Here is a 27918-nt window from a genome sequence, read left to right as displayed (position 1 = left end):
GGCAAGGGAATAGGCTGTATTCTGGTTGGGGGACTTTAATGATCCATAAACAAGAGTGGCTCTAAAACACCAGACTAACCAAGGTAGCCAAACCCTAAAGGACTGGGCCTTTGGTAGGTGATGAAGGGACCGACAAGAAGGGAAAACACACTTGACCTCAGCCTCACCAATCTACCCACCATAAGTGCATGAATCCATGACAGTATTGGCAGGAGACACCAGTGGACAGTCATTGTGAAGTTGAAGTCTTCACATTGAAGGTATCCTTCATGGTGTTGTGTGACACGATCATCATGGTAAATGGGATAGAATTCACACTGATCTAGCAATTCAAGATTGGGCATCTAAGAGATACTGTGGGCCACAGCAGCATCGGAATTGTATTCAACCATAATTTGTAATTTTGAGAAGCTGGTAGTGAGCTGGCTTCTTGCATCACTGCAATTCATGTAGTGTATGGAGGGAGTTTGGGATTCTGATCCATGATGCCATAAGATATAAGACCAAAATTAGGCGATTCAGCCCTTCTACTCCATCATGGCTGATGTATTTCTCAATCCTATTCTTCTGTTTTCTCCCCACAACCTCTGATCCTACCAATCAAGAACTTACCTATCTCTGTCTTAACATCACTCAATGACTTGGCCTCCACAGACTACTGAGACAATGAGTTCCACAGACTCACCACTCTCTGGTTGAAGAAAAAACTCCTCATTTTAGCTCTAAAAGGTCACCCATTCACTCTGAGGAAAAACTCAGTGGATCTGGCAGCATCTGTCAAGAGAAAGTAGAGTTAATGTTTTGGGATCAGTGACCTTTCTCTTTTAGCTTGGAAAAGGTTGGTTTGTGTATTGAAGATAGGGTGAGGGAGGGAGGAGGAGTAAATGATAGATAAAGATGGAGCCCAGAGAGAAAAAAATAGTTGGGTAGACACAGGAATCGGCAAAGGTCAGCCTGGGAGAATGTACAACTGCTAATGGGGACCATTTGTAGCTCGCAATTGAATGTTTGTGGTATCAGCTCATGAGATGACAAGGCCTGAAGTGTGGGGGTCGGCCTAAGGACATGGGAGAAGGTGGTCAAGACCTAAAATTATTGAACTTGATGTTGAGTCCCGAAGTTTCCAGAGTCCCAAAGTGGAAAATGAAATGCTATTCTTTCAGCTTGCACTGACCGCCTACCACAGTCTAACAGCTATGTCCTTCCAGGTTTGGCTGGCTTGGTCAGTCTGCTGCTACAGAGCCATTCTTGTTTAAGGACTATTAAAGTCCACCAAGCAGATTAAAGTCTGTGCTTTTTCCACCTTTCGTACTTCCTCCAATTTAACCCTGAACTTTGCTGGAGCACTGCAGCAAGCCTGAAACAGAGATGTTGGCTAGGGAACATGGTGGTGGGTTGAAGTGGCTTACAGCAGGAAGCTCAGGATTGTTTTTGCGGACAGAACGTAAGTGTTCTGCAAAGCATTTGCCCAGTCTGTGTTTTGTGTCCTCAATGTAGAACAGACCACATTATGAGTAGCAAATACAGTAGACTGTGGACATTAAAGGCCCCAAATGGTCTGAGGTTGGGCATTCTTCGGTGAATATCTCACTTCCCACAAAAACTGTTCACCATCTATTTAGTACAAGTTAGGAATGTGATTGAATGTTTCACTGCTCACTATGCGGTCTGCTGTACATTGGGAGGATGAAATGCAGACTGAGTAACTTCTTGGCAGAACAGATTTGCTTTGCGTTTAGTGACAGATTTCTGATCAAAATGAAAGTAGTGGCAGGAAGAGTGAAAATTGGTATAAAAGCATTCTGGCTAGTAATTGAATAAAACAGCATGAATTTGTATTCCTAATCACTAGTAGTGACCCTGTATGGAAAATAGAGATTGTGTAAAAGCAGAATTGAGCCTCAGCCCTCGTCATCCCTGCAGTTAATAAGTTATGACACTCAGTTTCTATGCTTTCAGATGAAGAATGATCACATGGACAAATCACCAAAGGGTTTCTGTTCTCTTTCTAACTTCATATGGCTTAACTTAGCATCTTAAGGGCAGAAATGAGGACAAATATTGATAAATGCATATTATTTTCTTTTAATTTGTGCATAAAGTTATTGATTTCTTTTGTTAACATTCTTAAAGGACTTTCCTAACTATATGACGTAAACTATTTGACAATGGAGAAAACAGTGCTAAAGTCTCTTCACATAAAGCCAGAGAGGATCAGTTATCATGTAAAATGGACAGGACTGGTCATCATTCAGTCCTATCAAGTCCATGTCATAGAAGAATGAACCAACTTAACCTAATAATTGATATGGCTTGAATGAGAGGAGAAAAAGTATATAAATCTTAATAAGCTGAAATCTCATGTAACATTAGAAGGAATTAAATGGAAAATAGAGTAAAATAAAAGTAGTAACTGGAGGAATTGGGAAATATTCGCTGTGTAACATTTAGCCATTGGCTCTAGCCTGCCATAAGAGGGCAGCAAATCATGATTCCAGGATGATTACTTTCTTGGTATCTCGAAATGAACGTTTAGTTCCCCAGTTTTCTGACTGAGACTTTTACTGCTTGGCCATCAAAGCTTGAATCAAGAGACAAAAAGCGCAAGCAAGTAGTGAGAAGAAAAGGAAGATAGGTAAGAAAAATTATATCAGTATGACTTATCTGGGCTAATCAATGCACTTTAGACCGTGATCTCACTATCCTGGTATCACCATCTGAAGACTGGCTAACATTTATTATTGGTCTTCTTGATTAAAATAATCCCATAAATTGTGCTTATTTTTTCCCTCACAACTAGTAATTTACCGATATGTTGTACGTAATGATTTAGATTATTTTCATAATGCTTTAATGTGAATAAACCAAGTTCAACTCACCAATGTCTCTATCCAATGAAATAGTGATCAAAGGCAAGGGGTGGTGGTAAGCAGGCTGTTTGTGAGACTGTAAGTCAGTGTTAAGTGACTTATCACATGGATCAGTGCTGTGTCCCTTATTGTTCGTGATATATCTAAACAGTATTGAAGAAAATGTGAGGAGGATGATAAATTGCGAATGACATGAAGATTGGTCAAGCAGTTGACAGGATTGGTCAGCTGGTTTGATCAAAGTCAGATTCAATTTAATCCTGATAATTGTAAGGTGATGCATTTTGGAAGCAGTGACAGCACAACGGAGTACTCAATAAAGAGCAAGACACTAGGATGCTCAGAGGAACAGATGCGGAGATGCTGGTGTTGGACCGGAGTGGACAAAGTCACTTGACCTGATGAAGGACCAGTGCTTCAAAAGCTGTGATTTCAAATAAACCTGCTGGACTATAATCTGGTGTGTGACTTCTGACAGAGGAACAGAGTTTGTCCACAGATCCCTGAGGGCAGGGACAAACTAATAGGATAGTTAAGGAGACATACAAGACACTTGACTTCATCAGTCACAGCATAGATTATAAAAGCAGGCAGATTATATTGGTCCAATACAAAGCTTTAGTAAGGGTCCAGCTGGAGTACTGTGTGCTGTTCTGATTGCCTCATATAGAAATAATGTGATTGTATTGGAGTGGGTGCAGATGAAATTCACCAGGATGTGTCCTGGGTGGAGCACTTTATCTGTAAGGAGAAGCTGGATAAGTTTGACTTGTTTTCTTTGCAACTGTAAAAATTGAGAGGGGACTTGACTGAGCTGAGTAAGATAATGAGGGAAATGGACAGAGTGGGTAGAAACCGGCTGATCTCCTAGATTGAAGGGCTAATAACAAAGAGGCTTAGAGGGGATTTGGAGAAAAGAATTTTTATCCAGAGGATGGTTGGAACCTGGAATGCACTGCCTGGGAGGGCAGTTGAAGCAACAAAACCTCACAATCTTTAAGAAGTATTTGGATGAGCACTTGAAATGTTGTAACATTCAAGGCTATGGGCCAAGTGCCAGGAATTGGGACCGGTGTCAATTTAGACCAGTTTTATCAGTGCAGCCTTTGTGGGCTGAAGGGCCACTTCTGTACTGTATGATTTTATGTTAAAACTTTAAAACATGCTGCGTTGTGACTACAGGTTGATGGGGTGCAGCTAATTACTTTGAATTAAGTTAAGAAACAATTCCAAAATGTGGAAGAATTTGAATGAAGTTATTAGACCAATCAAAAATTCTTCAGGTTAAGTTACATATGTGCACTGGTCTGAATACATTTAAGAATGTAGAAACAGGAATAACCTTCAGTTCCACAGTGTTTTCAATGTGGACGTGTTTTCTAGAGTTGTAGGGAGAAAATATAACACCCAGATGCGAAGAGGAAGATTATGGGGGCTGAGCCAAATTTTCTATTCTAAGGGAAATGTTAAAGAAGAGGAATAATGGAGGGGTGGGGACAGATTGGGACACAGGTACAAAGACCTCAGTGCCATATAATTTAAAGGTCAAGCAGAGCTGGTGTCACTGGACAAGTTTACAGAGATAGGGAGGCTGAGGACATGGACAGGTAAGAACGTTAAGTTAACATGTTGGGGATCTGAGAAACATGAGAGGTCCGAGGTCTGGTGATGATTGTTGCACAAGACTTTGTGCTGACTGAGGCATGGACAACAATGCTGTGAATGAGAGATAACAAAGTGTGAAGCTGGATGAATACAGCAGGCCAAGCAGCATCTCAGGAGCAGTGAATAAGCTCCTTTTGAAGAGTATGGTATCAAAGAATCCCTTTGCAGATGAAAAGTAAATAGACAAGGATTTCAGCAGCCGATGAGCTGAGACACTGAATGTTGGAATTGGAATTAGTTGATCTTTGTGCTAAGGAGGTGTTGAAACCTCAGTTCAGTTTTGAACAGGAAACCAAGATTACGAACAGTCTGGTTCAGCCTGAGACAGAGCCCTGGAGAATTTGGTCAGATTTAAGGGCACACAGAATGTAGCAGAGGCATGTTGATGGGGTGCAGCTAACATTTAACTGGAGGAACATTTGGCTTAACCATGACTTGATGTTGGACATGCAGTTTATCAGTGAAGATGTGGAGAAATAAAAAAACTAAAAGAACTGCAGATGCTGTAGGTCTGAAACAAAAACAGAAATTGCTGTAGATACTCAGCAGGTCTGGCAGCATCCGTTAAGAGAAAGCAGAGTTAACATTTTGGGTCCAGTGACCCTTGTTCAGAATTGGAGAACTATAGCCAGGAATCATCAGCACATGTTATCATTAAGAGGCAGTGGTAAATATTCCTGCTCATCAATCACTACCACAAAGAAGAAGCTAAACTAACAGTAACAGGAATTCCACAACCTCCACATTATCCTTTGAGTCACTAACATCCTGACTTGGACATGTATAGAGAAAGAAAGCGCGTGGGAGAGGGAGTGGAGATTATTTGTCTTAATCAGCAAGGGATGAAAAAATACTGTGAAGATGAGCAGTCAGATTCATATCTTAGTTACAAAGAAGTCTAAGGGCCTCTTCAACTTATTGGAGTAGGAGTTGGTAGGGAGAGGAGTTTAAGAAGTTGTTCAGTGTTAAAGTAAAGAAGCTTGACATAATTGTTGTTCTACCGATGATTGTTGACTTGTGTGGGATTCTATCAGGCAAGGTCAATCCTCAGAATTTAAAGTGATTAAGCCAGCTGTGCTTCAGGTTTTCTTGTGTTTGCCTTTTCAAATAGACCCTTATTGTGAACTCAGCAGACATGGTAGACGGTGATACATTTGTTTGAGATGACAGGATTGGAGTAGGCCATGCAGACACTTGAACCTATTCCATAATTCAATGAAATGATGGATGAACTGTTGTCTGTGTTCATTACCCCATTCCCAATCAATTGATCAGTTTTAAATTTAACAAGTGATTAGCATTAATTTGTAGATGTGATGATTGGGGGCAAAATTAACAGATATCGACAATAACTGTAGATGCATGAAGAAAAGCCAACATGGATTATTAAGAGTAAATCATCTTTATCTAATCTGTGAGTGTTTTTGCCGAAGTGACAGAGAGGGTATATGCTAATTGTGCTTTTGATGTGGCACAGGAGATAGTGAATGGTTGTGTTCAGACTGCAAGAAACTGCTCGTAGAGTTCTCCAGGAGTTATTGTTCAGATCTTTCCTTTTCTAGACACATATTAATGTCCTGCACGCAATGTTATGAAAGGGCATAGACAGAGCGATGGAATGAAAAGATAAGTTTTGGAGAAGTGTGAAGTGATTCATTTTGTTTGGAAGAATGAGGAGAAACACTGTAAAATGGGGGTACAATTATAATAGGTATGTAGGAGCAGAGGAACTTGAAATTGCCCTGTAGGCTTCCATTTCCAGCTAGGATGGGCAGTGTCTGAAACAATGGCTGTTTCATGGCTCACTGTGTAGTGATGTGCTTTGGAAGATTAGACCGCCCTGAACCAAATGGCTGTGAGCAGCAAGAATCATGGGTGAAACATGTTGGCCAAGCCTGAGATCTTTAATGTGCCTGTTAAAAGTACTGTCACCTCATAATTAAATGTTATTTAAGGACAATGCAGTGCTCAGTGATTCCATAAGAGTTCGGTGACAGTAATCCAAGGTCACAAGCATTGGAACATGCTCAGAGATCCATAAATAATATATTTATTTGATAACTATTTTTGTTTTATGCTTACGAAATAAAAATAAATTGGTTCAGGAAATGTTTTAAATAATAATAATGACAACTGATAAGCACAAAGCCAGTTAATACCTGACTACATTTCTATTTGTAACATGCAAAAAGCAGAATTATTTAAGTACAAGCACTATTATGTTGCAAACAAATGATGCCGATCTTATTTGCTTTGCCCTATTAACTATATGAAGTTTGAAACTTCTAATAAACTTGTTTAGTGCTTGCTGTAGATTCCCTGACACCAACTTATATTTATAAAGCACTTCAATGTAATGAAACATCCAAAGATACTCTGCAGGGATGTTATAGGACAAAATTATATACTGAGTCTCACAAAGAGACATTAGGACAGATGACTAAATAAAACCAGTCAAACCAGATTTTAGGCTGCTTATGGAAACTGGAAATAGAGTTTGAGAGTTTTAGGGAGGGAATTCCAGAACTTGGAGCTTTGGCAGCCGAAAGTGCAACCACCGATAACTCTATGTCCAATGGTTAATTTCAGGAATGAGCAAAACACCAGAAGTAGAAGGGCACAGATATTACAGAAGGTTGTGTGGCTGAAGGAGATTACAGAGATAGTGAGTGCCAAGGCCATAAGGAATTTGAAAACATGCAGGAGAAAAGTTGAGGCTTAACCAGGAGCCGATGTACAGGAGTAACCAGGAAGTGGAATTTTGTGCAACTCACGAAATGTGTAATAGAGTTTTGAATGACCTCAAGGTTATGAAGCTTAGGATTTGGGAGTCCAGTCAGGAGTGTGTGATAATAATGAAAACCTAAGGTACCAAGAGCATCAATGAGGGTTTCAGCATCAGGTGAAAGTGGAGACATGGTGGAGTCACACAATGTTATGCTCGTGGAATGATGCAATCATAGCAATGACATGGATAGATTATTGAAAGCTCATTTCATGGTCAAGTTAAGTGCAAAAAATCTGGCTCAGAAACGGAGTTGGTGGTGAGAAAGTGAACGTTACGGTTGAGAACCACTGTTAGTGGTTCCGATCTTTCCAGTCTTTAATGGGAGGAAAATTCTGCTCATCTAGTTTTGGATATTGGATTGGCACTCTGATCATTGAAAGACATTGGAGGAGTTGAAAGATGTTGTGGTGAGGGATAGCTAGATGTTGTTAGCATGTATGTGGTAACTGATGCTGCATTTGTGAATGATGTTACTGAGGGGAGAATATAGATGACAAGTAGGAGGGGACTACGAGGTCCTTGAGGACAGGAGTGGTAATGCTTTGGGATTAGGTAAAGAAGTGGGCCACCTCTGATTCCTTTACCAATTCATTTGATTTGTTGTCCTTTGGCTACTGCTCCAGGCCCAACTTGTGGCCCCATTTCCTTGATTGAAATCCTTAATGATTGTCAACACCTCCATCAAATCTGCATTACCCTTTTTGCTCTAAAGAGACCGATCCCAGATGTTGTACTCTTTCCATGAAACTCAACTCTTGCAACACCAGTAAATATTTGATTTGATTTGATTTGATTTATTGTAGTCATATGCACATAAGAACAGTGAAAAGTTTTGTTTTGCGAGCAGTACAGGCAAGTCACAGCAAGCAAGGCCATAAAGATCATAGGATGATTAGACAGAGCAGGCATACAAGGCAATGGTTGCACAAGAGGTGCACAAAAGCATGATCAACATTATTTGAAGTTAGAGAGGTCCATTCAGCAGTCTAATAATAGTAGGAAAGAAGTTGTTCTTGAATCTGTTGGTGCGTATATTCAAACTTTTGTATCTTCTGCCTGACTGAAGCGGTTGGAGGAGGTAATTACTGGAGTGGGAGGGATCTTTGATGATGTTGGCAGCCTGTCTGTGACAATGAGAAGTATAAATGGAGTCCATGGATCGGGGGGGGTGGGGGGCGTGGTGCTGGGGGGACGGTGGTTGGCTTCCATGATTGTCTGGGCTGTGCACACAACTTTCTGTTGTTTTTTATGGTCCTGGACAGAGCAGTTGCCACACAAGTCTTTTGTGCACCCAGATAGAATGCTTTCTGTGGTGCATCTGTAAAAGTTGTTGAGGATCCTAATGGACGTGCTGAATTTTCTAGGCTGCTTGAGGAAGAAGAGGTGTTGCTGTGCCTTCTTGACTGTCATATCTACATGGGTAGCCCAGGACAGGTTGTCGTTTATTGTTGCTCCTAGGAACTGGACACTCTTGACTCTCCATTCCTCAGCTCCATTGATGAAGATGGTGGCATGTTGTCCTCTTTTCTTTCTGAACTCAGTGATCAATTCAGTAGTTTTGCTGATGTCGAGTGAGATTGTTATCATTGCACCATGATACCAAGCCCTCTATCTCCTCCCTGTATTCTGACTCACTGTTGTTTGATATCCCTCCTACCACCGTGGTATTATCAGCAAACTTGTAGATTGCATTCATACAGAATTTGGCTACACTAAGGGGACTGAGAACCTATCCTTGAGGGGTGCCAGAGTTAAGGATTATCGTGGAGAAGGCATTGTTGTCTATCTTCACTGATTGCAGCCTGTGGGTCAGGAAGCTAAGGATCCAGTTGCAGAGGGTGGAGCTGACACTCAGGTCTCGCAGTTTTGAGATTAGTCTCATTGTGATAATGGTGTTGAAGGTGGAGCTTTAGTCGGTGAGTAGGAGTCTCACACAGGTGCCCTTGTTGTCCAGATGTTCCACAGATGAGTGTAGGGCTAGGGAAATGATGTCTGCTCTGTACCTGTTACTTTGGTAGGCAAATTGCAGTGGATCAAGGTGGGCTAGGAGTCTAGAGTTGTTGTGAGCCATGACCAACCTTTCAAAGCACTTCATGATTACGGAGGTCAGAGCCACTGGGCGGTAGTCATTAAGACATGTTGCATGTGTTTTCTTGAATAAAAACAATAAATAATTCTAACTGCTCTGAACCTTTGGCATCCTACTTTAAGTGTGGTGACCAGAAGAAAACACCAGCTGATGCCTTCCCAAAGTTGTACAAAATAATTACTAATATTTAGAAATTTTAATTATGTTTAGTCTAGGAACAAAGGAACAGCATTGGGCCATTTGGCCCTACCATTCAGTATGAACATAGCTGATCAAATCCCAATGTTTTTTACACACCCCATTCCCATAACCCTGTACACCAGAATCAGAAATCTATCCACCTTGACTTCAAACATACTCAAAGACTGAGCTTCCAGAGCACTCTTTGGTAGAGAATTCCCAAGCTTCACAACCTTCTGAGTAAAAGAATAATTCTCTTCATGTTGGACCTAAGTGGCATCCACCTTATTTTTAAGTTGTGCCCCTGGTTCTAGACTCCCCAGCAAGGGGAAGCATCTCAGCTACATCTATCCTGTCTATCCCTGTTAATTATTTTGTAAGTATTAGTGAGATCACTTCTCATGCTTCAAAACTCTAAAGAATACTGGCTTAGTTTCCACAATCTCTCTTCACAGGACACTTCTGCCATCCTGGGGAAATGTCTGGTCAAATCAACAAAAGCTTGTTGCACTCCCTTAATGTCTATGACAATAACATATTTCCTTAGATAAGGTGATCAAAATTGTACACTGTACTCCAGGTACTGTCTAACTGAGTTCCTATTCAACTTAAGCCAGACTTTTTTATTCCTACACTCAAATCCTGTTGCAACAAAAGCCAACATTCCCTTTGCCTTCCTGACAGTTTGCACCTTGAATGTTAAGTAACTTTGTTACAAAGACACCAAGGTCCCCTTGAACATTTACACTTTCCAACTGTTTGCCATTTAAAAGTACTCTGCAAATTTGCTTTTCCAACCAAAGTGGATATTTTTCCATATTATGTTCCATCTCCATGTTCTTGCCCATTCCCATAACCGGACTTGAAGCCATTTTGCATTTTCCTCACAACACACATTTCCAATTTGTTTTGTATTAATTACAAATATCTGAAATAAAGCATTTGGTTGCAAGTCCAAATCATAGATCTTTATTGTGAACAGTTGGAGCCAAAATACTGATCCTAATGGTTCCACAGCCTGCAGACATGAGAATGATTCATTTATGTCGACTCTCTGTTTTTCTGTCTTTTAGCCAATTTTTAATCCATTCTTGTAGTTTACCTCCTATCACATGTGCTTGAATGTTTCTAACCAGTCTCCTGTGGGAAAATTTGTCAAAAACCTTCTGAAAATCTATGTATACTATACCCTTCAGCTCTTCTTTGTCAGTTTTGTTGGTAGCATGTTCAAAAAACTCCAAAAAGTTTATCAAACATAATTTTCCATTTGTTAATCCATGCTGATGATACCCAATCCAATCATTATCAAGTGTCTACTTATCCCATTCCAGCTTAATAGATTTGAGCATTTCCCTTTTGCTGATGTAAGGCTAACAGGTCTGAAGTTGCCAGTTTCCTTCCTAACACCCTTCTTAAATAGTGGGGTGTCACTTTCTACCTTCAAATCTGCAGGAACACTCCAGAATAGAACTAGAATGTAGAATTTTGAAAGATAATCATAAATGCATTAACTATCGCTGCTTCAATGCACTGGGATATAGACCATTAAATCCTGAGATGTTATGGTTAATTTCTCCAGTATAATATTCTTGCTAATTTCCTTCAATTCCTCATTCTCCCTAGTTACTTAGATCATTAGTTCAGGGTGACTTCTGGTATCTTCCTCAGTGACAACAGACACAAAGTAATCATTTAGCTACTCGCCCATTCTTCTGTTCCCCATTATAGATTTCCCTGGCTCTGCCGGTAATGGACCTGTGTTGGTTTTTGCCAAATGTTTCCTTTTTATATCCTTTTGGAAGATTTTATAGCTCATTCTTATGGTTTTGCTCAATTATATTCATATTCTATACTCCATTTCCTTATCAGTTTCTTGGACTTCCTTTGTTATATTCTGAAAACCTCCCATTACTCAGAATTACTGAGATAGCAAGAAGTATCACATATCACCCCACCAACCTCCGCATCTAAAGCATCATTCTCCGCCACTTCCGCCACCTACAATCCAACCCTACAACCAAAGATATATTTCCCTCCCCACCCCTATCTGCCTTTCATAGAGACCGCTCTCTCTGTGACTCCCTCATCCGCTCCACTCTCCCCACTAACCCCACCACGCCCGGTACCTTCCCTGCAACCGCAGGAAGTGCTACACCTGCCCCTACACCTTCCCCCCCCTCACCTCTATTCAAGGCAAAATACAAACCTCTGACATCAGACATGGGTTCACCTGCACATCGGTCAATTTGTTCTACTGCATCTGCTGCACCCGATGCGGCCTCCTCTACATTGGTGGGACCAAGCGGAGGCTCAGAGACCATTTTGTAGAACATCTGCACTCTGTACGTGACAAACAACAACACCTTCTGGTAATGAAACATTTTAACTATCCCCTGCCCCATCCTCCACCCGGATGACATGTCCATTCTGGGCCTCCTCCAGTGTTACAATGATGCCATCCGCAAACTGGTGAAGTCAACAGCCCAATGGCCTGAATGTGGATTTTACCAATTTCAGAATTGACCAATGCTCCTTCTCACCCCTGCCTCCTTGACCTGTCACAACCTGTCCATCTTCTGTCCTACCTGTCTGCCCCTCCCACCTCACTGACCAATCCCAGCCACAGCCTACCTGCACTCACCTATCAACATCTCACCCACCTTCCTAAGCCCCACCCCCCCTCTATTTATTTCCCAGCTCCCTTCCTTCTCCCTATGACTGTAGAAGGGTCCTGACTTGAAATGTCAGCTTTCCTGTTCCTCTGATGCTGTGTGGCCTGCTGTGCTCTTCCAGCTTCACACTTTGTTAACTCAGAATTGTTGCTCTATTTGGCAACTTTATCTGCCTTTTAAAAAAAATCTAATGCAATTGTGAGGTTATTTTGTTAGCAATGGTTGACTGATGTTTTTTGAGGTTTTTTGCCCCTTGAACAAATGGATAGTTGCTCGAAGTCAAACAATAGTTCTTTGAATACTATCCATTGCCTATGTATAGTCATGCCTTTTAATATACTTTTCTAGTCCACCTCAGCTAATTTGTAGCCCATGCCTTCATATTTGTCATGTTTAAATTTAACTCCATTGCGTCACAATGAGCTATCTCACTTTCAAACATAATATAAAATTCTATTGGATGGTGTGGTATGAATCAAAGTAAAGAGAAAATTTGTAATCTGTATTATATTTAGACTATGTGGTGTAATATCCTCTCGATCATAGAGCAGATAGGATAAGGGTTTACACCCTACACCATTGATTCTCAATATGAAGCAGTCAGGGAAGGGTACACAATGTTGCCACATGCATCTTCATGGTGATAAAAGAAGAGTTGAAGGGTAAGTCAGACGAGGTCAATGCTCATGGATTTGTTAGCAGCCAATTGCAGAATGGCATTGGGAGATGTTTTACTGCCTCTCTGATTTGTGAGGGAATGGCACATGGCTTGGGACAACCTAAAAGAAGAAGAGAGAAAACAAAAAAGGTGGAGGTTATAAATAGCTGCTGGGGCCCTCAGTAGATTAATTACTAATCTACCCAGTTTGCTTTAAACTTCACTTGCTTGAAATTTGAAGCTATTCCCTTGCCACTGTGCAGATTCCCAAGGAACAGCAGTCTCTACCTATCTCTGTCTTCTACTGTGAGACTCCAATGATTCTTCAAAGAAAACTGATTGATTTTACTGACAAATCATGAGTGGAAGTTGACTATCAAATTCAGCAGCCAGCACTGGAACAGACTGCTGCATCTCAGAATATGGTTATCTGATATGTGAGTTGTAGAAAACATGCCAAAATATGTCGAGGATTTTCGTGTCAGATGAGGCTGACACCTGTCATTACTGTCATTCAAGTGTTATTTGCTTCTGTTGCACAGGCTACGATTCTGTCATATTGTGCTGAAGCACAGGCACACTGAGCCTCAGTTTGGAAAACTGCATCATGGTACATTTACGTACTATTGCAGCTGCAGTCCAAACTGGCTATGTCACCCTGAGCTAATTGGGGTCATGGGCATTTTTACTGACTGGAGTCATGTTGTTTAAAGGAGTTTGCTGTAGCAGGCTGACACAGACAGTTATGCTGAAAATATTTTTTCTAATTTAAAGACAGTTTGTACTTAAAAGTTTCTGAACTGGAAAGAAAATGCTGGAAGACACATCAGAAAGAGGAATTTCATCTTGTATTGTGCAAGTGAATAAAGTTGTGTGTCTTTTTGCCTAGAAAAGGACGGGAAAGTCCAGCTGACAGAAAGCAGGCCTGTGGGAGCCCAGAACCCAGGGGAAGTGCAGGTAACAGCATGCTGTCCTAGCAGCTGTTTCAGCGTCTATTACACTGTCAGTTTGTTGCCATGTAGCAGGTGCTCGATCTCACATTTAATCTTTAATGTTCTGCAAAGGCAAAGACCAGGCAGGACACCAGCCGGTTCAGAACATTGCATCGGCAGGTGTGAAATTGTGCAAGGTAAGGCATTAAGTGCAATCTGCTGGTGTATTCTAAAGTGGCACTATGGTTTTATCACAAAAAATAGATACATTGCCTTAAAGTTTGCATAAGTTTCATTGTTATTTGTAGCTATCCTCTTGATTACTAGCAATTAACATTTCCAATCTTGAAAGTTTATGAAATGTAAAGTGAAAGTAGAACACATTGTACGGAACTATAAATTCTGAAAGTTATTACTCAGAAGGAATGTGTAGAAAATCCAGTGAATTCTGCTGCTGTGTTTTCCACCTTTGTCATTAAGACACTTCCCAGTTTATCATCCTTTAATTTCACAGTTGGTATCAGAAAGGGATAGGGAGCTTATTCTGGGTCCCATTTAACAGAGACTTGCCCAGAGAATATTAGCACTTCTTTCCATGTGGTGCTAAAAAAAACTTTCCAGATAAATGCCAGAGACCTACATTGAATCACGATTCCAATCTTTCCTCACAGCTAAAGAGCAGAAACTACAGTCAGACCTTTAGTTCCATTGACCATATGATTACCACAAGGAGGCTACCTTCGGATAAACCTGTCCACATTTCCTTGAGCCTAGATGACCTTACAGGTATGACAACCTATATCAGTTACAAAATGTGAAGATAAATATGCTCAGATACAATATGAAATCCTCTCATAAACTTAAACATTTGTAAATCTATAAAATTATTTGAATAAAGCAAGCTTTAGAAGATTTCACTTTTAAGAAATGAAAGGAATTTCAAAGCATTAGATTTTAATGTCTGTTTGGGAAAAGGTACATATTATTAAATATATTATGCATTGTCTAATTGCAGTCAAATGACTAATTTATTGCAGCAGTTTTAATACATACCAATAGTGCTAATTTTTAAAAGTGCAACATATAACTGTAAAGTTAATAATGTACAATATTTGACAATTAATAACCTTTGCATTTTGTCTTTTTCCTGATTTTGTTGTGCTTATAAATAACTCCAGAGTAGACATCTAATTAATTAAAATGCATATATGATCTTTACTGTTGTCCGAGGTGATGGGTGATGTGGGCATATTTTCTATTCCACATTATTAAAATATCAGCGCTGAACAAGCAATTGAGGAATGGGAAATAGTGCAGAGATTAATACTGTCAGATTCATGCCCATTATGCACAATGCATTATCTATCCTTCTGTTTGTTCTACAGAATGTTTGCACAACATGTCCAATAGCTTCTTTCAAGCAATGTTTGAGCTGTTAAAAGAGCAGCTTTACAACTGAAGTCAGATATCAGGCTCTCATGGATAATAAACTCAACTAAGTGTCAGAGCCACTTATTTCAGCAAATCTGAGCAGTTGGCATGCATGCACATTTCTTAGCACTTGATGTATTTTGATGTGTTTTGACTTTCGTTTAGTCCATTATAAGTGATACCCTCAAGACGTTGCTAATATGACCAATATCCATATTTAGTATCTTGAAATTATCTTGCATGTATTACCCGAGGGCCTTCCTTTGGGACTTCATTGCTTAATTTTTATGATATTAGCAATAGCTAAATCCAAATTATGTAGTTTGCACTTAATTTTTTGAGGTTAGTCCATAGGTATGTGTTGAATTGTGAGTTTGGATGGATACAGGAAGCATGCTTGAGGTGTGAGCATAAATTTCACAGTCACAAAATATGAGAACAATAGAAGACTATTCATTCCCTCCAGCTTGTTTTGTCTTCCAATTAGACCATGGAGGTTGATTTCTATCCTAACTCTGGCTTAAACGTTGTAACCCTTAATACCCTAAACTAGAAATTACAATATGGAAGTCAATTAAAGTGCTTCTGCTGTATACACTACTGTCAATAGTTGATCCTTTCTGGAAGATATGCCATGATTTGAGAAAGGAAGCCGAGTTGGTTTGGGTGGTGCAGAGCCCCTGAAGACATCATTCTTCTCTGTTGACGAATCTTAGATAACACCATCCTGCTTCTGTCACCATACATGCTGCTGCTTGAAAATTCGCCCATTGTGTTCTGCCCAAATCTAAGATTTTTCAATGGATGGAGTCACCTGATGAAACGATTTTAACCAAGCTCTCAATGAGGAAACATTATTGACATTTGTCTTCATGTTAAAAATCAATGGGCATATTTTACTGACGACCACTTGAAGCTTTCTGCATCATTATTGGACCACCATGGTTCACCATACACTTGGTGTGATTTTCCTGAAAATTACATTAAAACCATGTAATGTTTTGAAATCTACAGGTGACATAAGAACACAAGACAGAAACTGACTGTGGCCTTATTCTGGCCCTGTTGCAATTCTTGGTTGGATTTGATACTTGTAATAATGGCAACAACTTTATTTCATACATGGAAAGGGCATTAAAAGGCCCTACTTTATTTACAATGGGTAGGAGCTGAAGTCAGATTCACAGCCAGGTAAGCTGGAGTGCAGCAATGATAGGAACAGACCTCAGGTTCCCTGTTGTTTGAACTGTGTAAATGTTGGAAGTATGTGCTCTTTAGTCATACTTGTTCTGTCTTTAATAGCTTATTTTCCCCCCAGGTGGCAAGGCCCTCATCACCCTTTGTCAGATTTCCATTTTTTTATATAAAAAACCGAAAAGAACTGCTGATGCTATAAATCAGGAACAAAAACAAAGTTGCTGGAAAAGCTCAGCAGGTTAAGGAAAAAACAGATTTAAAGTTTCGGGGCCGGTGACCCTTCCTCAGAAGTGATGGTGGCTGCGAATATGTCAGTTTATATGCAGAAAATAGGGAAGTGGGTGGGGTAGGGAGTAAACAATAGGATAGAGCCCAAAGAGAGAGGAAGACAGTTGGACAGACAAAGGAGTTGCTAACGATCAGGCTGGGAGGGTGAGCAGTTGTTGATGGGGACTGTTAGTGACTAGGAACAGTGGGTGTGTATGGCAGGCAATGTGGTAACAAGGCCTGGTGTGTGGGGTAGGGGGCTGGGGCATGGGAGGGGTTAGGCCCTAAAATTATTGAACTCAATATTGAGTCCAGAGGGCTGTAGGATCCCCAAACGGAAAATGAGGTGTTGTTCCTCCAGCTTGCATTGGGCTTCACTGGAACACTGCAGCAAGCCAGAGACAGAGATGTTGACCAGGGAGCAGGGTGGTGCATTAAAGTGGCAGGCAACAGGTAGTTGCAAGTTGCAACTAGATAGAGCTCAAAGAGAGAGAAAGATAGTTGGACAGACAAGAGAGTTGCTAACGATCAGGCTGGGTGGGTGAATAGTTGTCAATGGGGACTGTTAGTGATCTACTTTCTGCTCGCAAAAAAGACCCTGAACTACCTGTTGCCTGCCACTTTAATGCACCACCATGTCCCTGGCCAACTTCTCTGTCTCTGGCTTGCTGCAATGTTCCAGCAAACCTCAACGCAAGCTGGAGGAACAACACCTCATTTTCCGCTTGGGGACCCTAAAGCCCTCCGGACTCAGTACTGAGTTCAATAATTTGGGCTCTATCCTATTGTTTACTCCCTACACCACCCACCTCCCTATTTTCTGCATATAAACTGATGTTTTCCCAGCCACCATCACTTCTGAGGAAGGGTCACAGGACCCAAAGCGTTAACTGTTTCTTCCTTCACAGATGCTGCCAGACCTGCTGAGCTTTTCCAGCAACTTTGTTTTGTTCCATTTTTTTATGTCAGCTGTAGTTCACATGATGGTACTGACGGATTGTCGTAGGTGCTGTTCTTTGGATCAGACATTAAAACAAGGCCCCATTTTCCCACTCAGGTGGTTGTAAAAGATGCCATGGCATTATTTCCAAGCAGAATGGATGACTTATCGTTGGCGTCCTGTTCAATAATCATTCCTCAAAACACACTTCTAAAAAAGAGATTGCCTAGTCATTATTATTCAGCTTTTAGCAGTAGCTTGCTGTGTGTTGCTTGTTTGCCTCATTTCCTCTATTGCAGCAGTAACTGCACACCTGAAATCCTTTATTGGTTGTAAAAGTTTATGGTCATTCAACAGAAATGAAAGGTGCTATATAAATGAAAACTTTGACTTCCTTTCTGCTCCCAGCACAATTACTGTTGCCAATGGGAATCTTGTAAGCTGAGATTTTTGGAAGAGCTGGAGATGCTATGGAGGGATATCATAAATATTTGGCTGCCTGAGGGGCGCAGTAGGCTTTCTTGCTCAAAGCTGCTCATGCACATCCATGGAGAGAGGTGGAATTTCTGCACTTTGGTATTGTGGAGTCTTGCCTTCTCAAAGTAACCTCTGATGGTGTCACTCCAGTGTGTGAGTGGTGAATTGTCATGTTGGATCCAAACATCCCAATGACAGTGATAATGGGAACTGCAGATGCTGGAGATTCCAAGATAATAAAATGTGAGGCTGGATGAACACAGCAGGCCAAGCAGCATCTCAGGAGCACAAAAGCTGACGTTTCGGGCCTAGACCCTTCATCAGAGGGTCTGATGAAGGGTCTAGGCCCGAAACGTCAGCTTTTGTGCTCCTGAGATGCTGCTTGGCCTGCTGTGTTCATCCAGCCTCACATTTTATTATCCCAATGACAGTGTCATGTTTACACAAGCAATGTTGTAAAGTATTAAGTGCTAGGCTGAGCAAAACTCAAAATGCTACTTATCCAATTTTAAGATCTTAGTGCAAAAAATTGAGTTTGCATCAGGAACAAACGTGCAGAGGTGCACCATCTGGCTGATTAAAAATAAAGTTGTTGTATTTCTGAATGATTGATAACAACCTCCTATCTTGCTTCAAGGAGAGTTGCTATAGTTTATAAAAGGATGAACTTGTGCTGCTGATTTGGTGCTTAATTTCTTCATCAATGATGGCCTTTTGAGAGAGATAGCTGCCAAAGTGTGGGAAGTGCTTGTCCTATTTCAGAATCTCCCCTTCAACATGAATGGGAGGTGGAATATTTGTCTGACCAGGCCCAGATTGAAATGAGTGATAATGGGAACTGCAGATGCTGGAGAATCCAAGATAATAAAATGTGAGGCTGGATGAACACAGCAGGCCCAGCAGCATCTCAGGAGCACAAAAGCTGATATTTCAGGCCTAGACACTTCATCAGAGAGGGGGATGGGGTGAGGGTTCTGGAATAAATAGGGAGAGAGGGGGAGGCGGACCGAAGATGGAGAGAAAAGAAGATAGGTGGAGAGGAGAGTATAGGTGGGGAGGGAGGGAGGGGATAGGTCAGTCCAGGGAAGACGGACAGGTCAAGGAGTTGGGATGAGGTTAGCAGGTAGGAGATGGAGGTGCGGCTTGGGGTGGGAGGAAGGGATGGGTGAGAGGAAGAACAGGTTAGGGAGGCAGAGACAGGCTGGTCTGGTTTTGGGATGCAGTGGGTGGAGGGGAAGAGCTGGGCTGGTTGTGTGGTGCAGTGCGGGGAGGGGACGAACTGGACTGGTTTTGGGATGCGGTGGGGGAAGGGGAGATTATGAAGCTGGTGAAGTCCACATTGATACCATTGGGCTGCAGGGTTCCGAAGCGGAATATGAGTTGCTGTTCCTGCAACTTTCGGGTGGCATCGTTGTGGCACTGCAGGAGGCCCATGATGGACATGTCATCTAAAGAATGGGAGGGGGAGTTGAAATGGTTTGCGACTGGGAGGTGCAGTTGTTTATTGCGAACCGAGCGGAGGTGTTCTGCAAAGCGGCCCCCAAGCCTCCGCTTGGTTTCCCCAATGTAGAGGAAGCCACACCGGGTATTATGGATACAGTATACCACATTGGCAGATGTGCAGGTGAACCTCTGCTTAATATGGAAAGTCATCTTGTCTGCTTTCCGGAGAAATCGCTCTCTCCGTGACTCCCTTGTTCGCTCCACACCTCCCTCCAACCCCACCACACCCGGCACCTTCCCCTGCAACCGCAGGAAATGCTACACTTGCCCCCACACCTCCTCCCTCACACCTATCCCAGGCCCCAAGATGACTTTCCATATTAAGCAGAGGTTCACCTGCACATCTGCCAATGTGGTATACTGTATCCATTGTACCCAGTGTGGCTACCTCTACATTGGGGAAATCAAGCGGAGGCTTGGGGACCGCTTTGCAGAACACCTCCACTCGGTTCGCAATAAACAACTGCACCTCCCAGTCGCAAACCATTTCAACTCCCCCTCCCATTCTCTAGATGACATGTCCATCATGGGCCTCCTGCAGTGCCACAATGATGCCACCCGAAGGTTGCAGGAACAGCAACTCATATTCCACTTGGGAACCCTGCAGCCCAATGGTATCAATGTGGACTTCACCAGTTTCAAAATCTCCCCTTCCCCCACTGCATCCCTAAACCAGCCCAGTTCGTCCCCTCCCCCCACTGCACTACATAACCAGCCCAGCTCTTCCCCCCCACCCACTGCATCCCAAAACCAGTCCAACCTGTCTCTGCCTCCCTAACCAGTTTTCCTCTCACCCATCCCTTCCTCCCACCCCAAGCCGCACCTCCATCTCCTACCTACTAACCTCATCCTACCTCCTTGACCTGTCCGTCTTCCCTGGACTGACCTATCCCCTCCCTACCTCCCCACCTATACTCTCTCCACCTATCTTCTTTACTCTCCATCTTCGGTCCGTCTCCCCCTCTCTCCCCATTTATTCCAGTTCCCTCTCCCCATCCCCCTCTCTGATGAAGGGTCTAGGCCCGAAACGTCAGCTTTTGTGCTCCTGAGATGCTGCTTGGCCTGCTGTGTTCATCCAGCCTCACATTTTATTATCTTGGATTCTCCAGCATCTGCAGTTCCCATTATCTCTGATCCAGAAGATGCTGACGTTTTGATGTGGTATGTATCCATGTGGTTTTATGGTCTTTCTGGCAGGATATATTTGCTATAATGAAGCACAGACAGCAGCAAGAGAATTCTATTTGTACTGGCTTTTCCCACCCTGTTTTTCTCAATGGTTCTGTGACAGATATAAGGGTTACAAAGAATGCTGCATTAAACTCCTCCTGAAGGATGACTTTTCCCACCCTGTTTATATTTCATAAAGAGGGACTTCAGCAAAGCTAGAATTAGATTTCTCTCAAATGTCTTCGTCTGAGTTAAGGATGGGCATAAGCGCTTACAACAGTGCCGTATTGATTCTCGCTGAGCTGTGTGTAAAGCATCATGAATCTTCGATTTCTCCAACAGGGTAATCCAGCAGTGCAGCCAGGACCCTATTCCAGATGACAATTTCTAGTCATCTCTACAGTTAACATGAGCAGGGGCTATCCTGAAGAGAACTGCTTAATAACTGCTACTCAAAGACACCTCTGTCCCAGTACAGGTGTCCACCGACCTTCAGGCATCAGTTACCTGTATACTGATTCATAGCCAGAAACTCCCAGATACATGGCCCTATTCTTGTCACCACTTCTCCACATGACACAGGATTTGATTGAACTCCAGTGAAAGCCTGTGTATGACCTTGGGGTACCATGACTCTCCACATGATCTTGATGGATTGGTGGACAGATTCGGTGAAGCGTCAAACCAAAAAGTCCTATATGGCACTTCTCGCACACTCTCTTTTTCTATAACTTGGGCAGAAAGCAGGAGGCAGCATTGAATGTAACACCACAGGACATACAGTAGTACTAAGGAAAGGAAAGCTCCAGTATGAATCTCCAAATAAAATTAGCTTCTATGAAAATCTGTTTGGATTCTAACCAATATATATGGAGTTTTATTTTGTTGTTGAAGTCCCACTTCTTTCTATCTGCAGATACACTCTGGTTAATTCTTTCCAGCATTTCCTGTTTTCATGCTCATGGTCGTTGCCAGGTAGATGTGCCTGAACTTGCAAAGATTTTGGGTGATGATGTTGCAAGTCTGGCTAATCTGGTAATGTTGCTTGTCAGTCAACCTGCCGTATCTTTACCCACACGGTGCAATGCTGCATGAAACAATCCTGCGATTGAATGCTCTGAAGACTCATTACTAAATGTTGGGCATTTAGATATCTTAATGTTGCAATTGGATCTGTTGTTTCTGCTTTATTATAAGAACAAGAAGCTCTGTTAGCAATAATCATCTGCCAAAATGAGCTACTATGGCATTCCAGTAGTATTATTATGCAGCTGGCCCTGCCTGATACCTTTTGTGGTTGGTCTTCTTGTTCCAGACATTTCAGGTAGTGGGATTTCCATTTCAAAATTTATTGCTACCATTAGTGGCAGTGGAGGAAAAAAAATCTACATTCAGTTCAAAGTCTCAGCAGGAAAAAGAGAGTTGTGAAGAAATTATAAATGGCAATGCTGTAACCTTTCCATGACTTGTAGAAAATTTGACAGCTTTTCATATGAATTAGGAGCTAGAGTTGACCAGGTGGCCCTTTAAGCCTGCTCTGCCATTTGCAAACATCATGGGTAATATGTTTGTATTCCAAATTCCATAATTCCATCTATCTTCAATAATCTTTGATTTCCCTGCCTTGTATAAATCTATTCATTTATATCTTTAAGAATCAATCTCTTGTAGCCTTAAAAATGTTTAATGACCCCACCTCTGCCATCTTCTGAGATGGAGCTTCAAGGTCACATAACTTTCGGAGAATAAAAAAACTCCTTTATCTCTGTCCTAAATGGATGTCTATTAATTTTAAAATAGTATCCCCTAATTTTGGCTACATGTTAACAGAAACAACTTTCCAAGTTCATATTGTCAAGACCATTCAAGATCTTACAAATTTCAGTCAAGTCAATTCTCACTCTTATAGACCTCAGTGAAAACAAGCCCAGCCTGTCCAAACTATTCTCATAAGACAACACATTCATTTCAGGTATCAATTGATACCTGAATTCTAAATTTCTCCAAATTTCTTTTACATCCTTCTATAAATAAGAATACCAAATGGAGAGAGCAACAGAAGTAGAACTTCCTAGAATTTATCTCCAACTCCTCTCATGATAATGAGTAGCATTATATTAGCCTTTTTGATTATTTACTGTATCAGCACACTAACTTTTTGTGACCCAGACACAACAACTCTCAAATCCCTCTGCACTTTGGAATTCTGCAGGTTTTCTACCTTTACGTAATACCCAGATGTGAAAAGCTCACTTCCTGCCGTTCACCAAAAAGCTGAGAAAGTAGAAGAGACCACAGTTCTCTAATTCAGTACTTATATCTTTCACAATCAATGCCAGTGCCAGTCCTAGTCTCTCGCACTAGGATTTTAGCACCTGGATCTATCTGACTCTATTCCAGGCTGTCTCAACGCCAATGTTTCTATCACATAATTGCAGGGTCACTGTGAATTCATATCAGTTTCCATTTGACCTAATGCCAGGGCTCTCTCACTTGCTGTTATTTCTAGGGTTTCTCTCACTGTCAGTACCAGAGTTCCTGAATTAGTGCTAGCTTCACCTCCGGCGCAAGGACCTCCTCTTGTTCAGGGCCCAGGCCTCTTTTGGCCAGCACCAGTGCCAAAATCATTAAATGCTCTATCACATTTAATATGGTATCAATGTCTTGTTCACTCAGAACCACTGCTTTCATTCATTCCCATATTCTACAGATAAAAGCTGAAAACTTTCACTTACATGATGCTAGGTTTTCTCTCATTTAGTACCAGGTGGTGTCTCACATGGAATCGGGGCATCTTTCACTTATTGCCAAACTCACATTGTGTTAGTGTCACTTAATATTCAGGGTCCTTTTCTCATACAATGCAAGAGTATGTGTATTCACCCCCTCCACTCTACTAACCCTGCCTATTCACCCCCACCTGCTCCAAAACTAAGAGTTGTTCCACCCACTTACTTCTCATTCAATCCCTCCCATTTTCTTAACCCAGGGCAAAACAGCCTACAATATGACAGAAAGAGCAAGGATGGCTCGTGGTTAGTCAGCTCTTTACCACCTGTAAGGAGAGAGCCCTGGCCCTCACAGCTCCAAGTGGCTGGTAAACTGGGTCCAAGTCTCTGAACTGATATCAAGAGGCTTGACCCAACCTACTGTGCCGCCATGCTGTGACTGAATGCTGTCTTTTCATGTGACTGAGAGCTACTTCCCTTTAACCTTCAGACTTGGCCCTTTGATTGAAACAAGTTTGATGTGCTTGCTACGTAAACTGTCACATGGTGCAAGTGTGAGATTGAGATAGGATGTTGTGCAGTATGTCCACCCTTTGATCCCTTCTGATAACCATAAGAACCTGCCGGGTGTTGTGTCTGCACTGCAAAGTAAGGCAGAGATGCTGAAAACATCTGGGTAGCCTAAAAGTGACTGAGTGCTAAGAGACCTGGAATACAGCCTTTTCAAGTCAAGGAGCTAGAAGCCTGTCTCTGTACACACAATATGCTTGCAGCAACATTGTAATAATAGACATTGGTGCACTGCAAATTGCAGCATTAAAGTACAGAAGTGGATTGGAGACATGCCGTGATGATGCCAAGGTGAGGTGTGTATGTGGTGGTTGAATGTTGGAGGACCAAAGTCTTGCAGTCCTTGCTACCAAAATTTTCTCATTGTCTCTGCTTTGCTACTCAGTGGAAGCTGTTGATACAGGTCCATTGTATTTTCCTGGGGCTGCTCATTTCCAAGCCAGTGAGCTAATATGTAAAATAATCAAAAACAATTTTTAAATTCTCTTACATGGCCATCGCAGGCTGGTCAGCATTTATTGCCCATTCCTAGTTGCCTTTGAGAAATTGTGATGAGCTGTCTTCTTGAACAGTTTTAGCACATGTGCTGTAAGGGAGACAGACAATGTTAATTGGGAAGGAATTCCAGGATTTTAACTCAGCGACAGGTAAGGAAGGACAATATATTTATAAACCAGGGTGGTGAGTGACTTGGAGGGGAACTTGCAGATGGTGGTGTTCCCATGTATTTGCTGTCCTTGTCCTTTGAGATGGAAATGGTTACGCATTTTGAAGGCGCTTCTAAGGATCTTAGCAAATTTCTGTACGTATCTTGTTGATAGTACATACTGCTGCTACCGAGTGTGGATGGAGGAGGGATTGGATGCTTGTAGATATGGTACCAACCAAGCGGGCTGCTTTGTTTTGGATGGTTTCAAGCTTCCTGAGTGTTGTTGGGGATGCACTCATCCAGGTAAGTGGGGAGTATTCCACCACACCTCTGACTTGTGCGTCGTGGATGATGGACATGCTTTGGGGAATCAGGAGGTGAGTTACTCGCTTCAGCACTCCCAGCCTCTAACATGTTCTCATAGTTACTGTTTTTAGTCCAGTTGAGTAAAGTTTCTGGTCAATGGAAACCCAATGTGTTGATCAGGGTGGATTCAGTGATGGTAATACTATTGAATGTCACATGGCAATGGTTAAATTCCCTCTTGTTGGAAATGGTCATAATGGATCTGCCATGATTCAGTCTAATTCAGGATCTTGTACAAATCTTGCTGTGTTTTGGACTGCTTCGGTGTCTGAGGAGTCATAAATGGTGCTGATGAACATAGTGCAGTCATCAGCAAACATTCCGACTTCAGACCTTATGATGGAAGGAAGATCATTGATCAAATAGCTGATGATAGTCAGAACTGGGACACTACTCTGAGGAACTCTTGCGCAGATGTCCTGGATCTGAGATGCCTGACCTCCAACAATCACAATCATCTTCCTTCATGTTGGTTATGACTCTAAACAGCAGAGAGTTTTCACTTGATTGCTGTAGACTCCAGTTTTGCTAGGGCTCTTTGATTCCATATTCTGTCAAATATTGCCTTGATATCAAGGGCTGTTGCTCTCTCCTCACCTCTGGAATTCAGCTTTTGCCTATCTTTGAACCAGGGCTGTAATGTGGTCAGGAGCTGAGTGGCCCTGGCGGAACCCAAACTGGGCATCACCAAAAAGGTTAATGCTGAGCACGTGCAGCTTGATAGCACTGTACATGATACCTTCCATCACTTTATTGATGATCGAGCATGACTGATGGAATGGTAATTAGCAAGGTTGGATTGCCCTGCTTCTTATGAACATGATGCACCTGGGGCAATTTTACACACAGTCAGGCGGGCAGGTGTTTATTTGTAATAATTGGTAATATTGTTAACTACAACCTAGTCCATGTTTTCTATCAAACAGGCTCAAAAAGACAAGTGAATTAAGGAATTTTGTGTACTTCGATTAAACCTTTAACCTTTGTGACAACCGCAGGAATAGTGGGGTTTGATTTCAAGCATGCACCCCAGTGAGACAAGGTAACTTTTGTGAAGCTCAGTTCTGTTCCTGTCTCCAATACCATTGCTGGCCTTTTATGAAAAGCTCCCTTAAAAGTTGAGTCAGACTGGCTAAGTTGGGGAGAAACTTTTCTACTTATTTCTCCATGCTTAAGAAGCACTGTAAATCATTTACACATTTTGGTGCTATAAATTCACTGATGGTCCTTGACTTTCTTGAATTCACTGTGATGCCTTAATCTTGGCTAATGTATCCTGGAAATGTATTTGTCATTCCTGAGAATGGCATTTCTAATTTATTATAATGCCTGAACTCTGTAAGGACTTTGATATTTCCTTGACCCTCTTTCATTTTACCACGTACAAAGATGTGATCCGTATGGCAAATGATTTCCTGTTTCCCTTTCAGGATTCTTGCCTTTTGGAAAATCACTGGAGCAAAGGCAATTCCAAAATGGTAGACAGTTGAAGCAATACTGCCTCAATAGTGTAATTAATAGAGCCAGCAAGCATGATCCTTGATCTAAGGCATTTGCCAGTACCCGTTGTTTTTTCTGGTTTTGTGAAAATTTTAACTTTTTGCAAAGCCATTTTAACAGATGAAGTGGGATGAATTTCACTTCTTACTCCTTTTCTTTAACTGAGTGACATTCACGCATAATATTTGTTCTCCACTTGTCTTGGGAACAAAGTCAGAAATCACATGACACCAGGTTACTAGTCCAACAGGCTTATTTAAAATAACAAGCTTTTGGAGCAGTGCTCCTTTGTCAGGTGAAATCACTTCACCTAACGAAGGAGCAGTGCTGTGAAGCTTGTGATTTTAGATAAACTTGTTGGAGTGTAACCTGGTATTGTGTAATTTCTGATTTGCCCACCCCAGTCCAAAACCGGCATCTCCACATCATGTCTAAGGGACAAGTTAATGATGATGGGATCTCGATTTCAGTCATGCTGTGTAACTGAGATTTTAGGTCTCCCATCAAAGAATGAGGAATTTTCCTAAGAGTGTATGAACAGATGGGTTTAGCATCTCCTTGCAGAGTAATGTGACGCTTCAGTTTCAATTTACCAAAACATTTGAATAGCTTTGGAAAATTGTTGCTGAAATTCTCTTCTATCTTCATTCTCATGTATCATATCCATTCTATTAAGAGACCCACAAGAATACATGCACTTTTGCAGACCAATGTAATATTTGAATTCCTTAGCTTCTTGATAATTTTATTACCTCCTGGACCAGGGAGATTTATCTTACATGGTCTGTCTCTTACTACCTTCAATACTGGCAAGCTGTGTGCCATTATTGAATCAGCTGCTACAGCGTCAAGTTTAAATTCTGTTTCAACATGTTGTACCTTTACGTTAGTAGTCAGAATTTGATTTGACTCTTGTTGACCCCACGTAAGAACATTGTCTTCATTTTTGTTCTTTACCTTTAACTTATTGACTATTTTTCCTTGTGGCATGATTTCAATTTCTCTGGAAAATTTCTTTTTGGATGAGATTTCCTTTGTTTTTAATCTTATCAGAGGGTTAACGTAATATTTTTCTAATTTGTTCCAACAGGTCATGCTTGTAGCACTCATTCCCCTGCTGGACATTTATTGCTCTTACGATTCCATTTGCAAATCTTGTACAACTGATGATATTGATTCCTGCTCATTTGGTTTTTTGTGTCGTTTTCAGGAGAGGTGACGACACCAACTTAGGGCCTACACAACTGTCTACGTCAGGACAATCC

General features: G+C 41.6%; 1 protein-coding gene across 5 annotated transcripts in view; it reads left to right on the top strand.

The window, feature by feature from the left end:
* map3k7cl (map3k7 C-terminal like) overlaps positions 1-27918 on the top strand; it is an 81947-nt gene that overhangs the window by 2577 nt on the left and 51452 nt on the right. For 2 of the 5 annotated variants that reach the window (XR_007248577.2, XM_059650364.1), the window contains exons 1-2: positions 13619-14051; positions 14526-14640. Coding sequence is in view for 4 of the 5 variants with exons in the window: in XM_059650364.1 (XP_059506347.1) it covers positions 13974-14051; positions 14526-14640 (193 nt within the window). In the remaining variant the exon portion in view is untranslated. Of the gene's footprint in view, positions 1-13618; positions 14052-14525; positions 14641-27918 lie in introns of those variants that run through there. The other 3 variants (XM_048541068.2, XM_048541067.2, XM_048541070.2) reach the window with 3 other exon arrangements.

The sequence above is a fragment of the Stegostoma tigrinum genome, chromosome 12 (genome assembly GCF_030684315.1).
Source record: "Stegostoma tigrinum isolate sSteTig4 chromosome 12, sSteTig4.hap1, whole genome shotgun sequence".
Taxonomy (NCBI): Eukaryota; Metazoa; Chordata; class Chondrichthyes; order Orectolobiformes; family Stegostomatidae; genus Stegostoma; species Stegostoma tigrinum.
The sequence above is the reverse complement of the archived record's forward strand: the minus strand, read 5'-3'. Positions and strand labels throughout refer to the sequence as shown.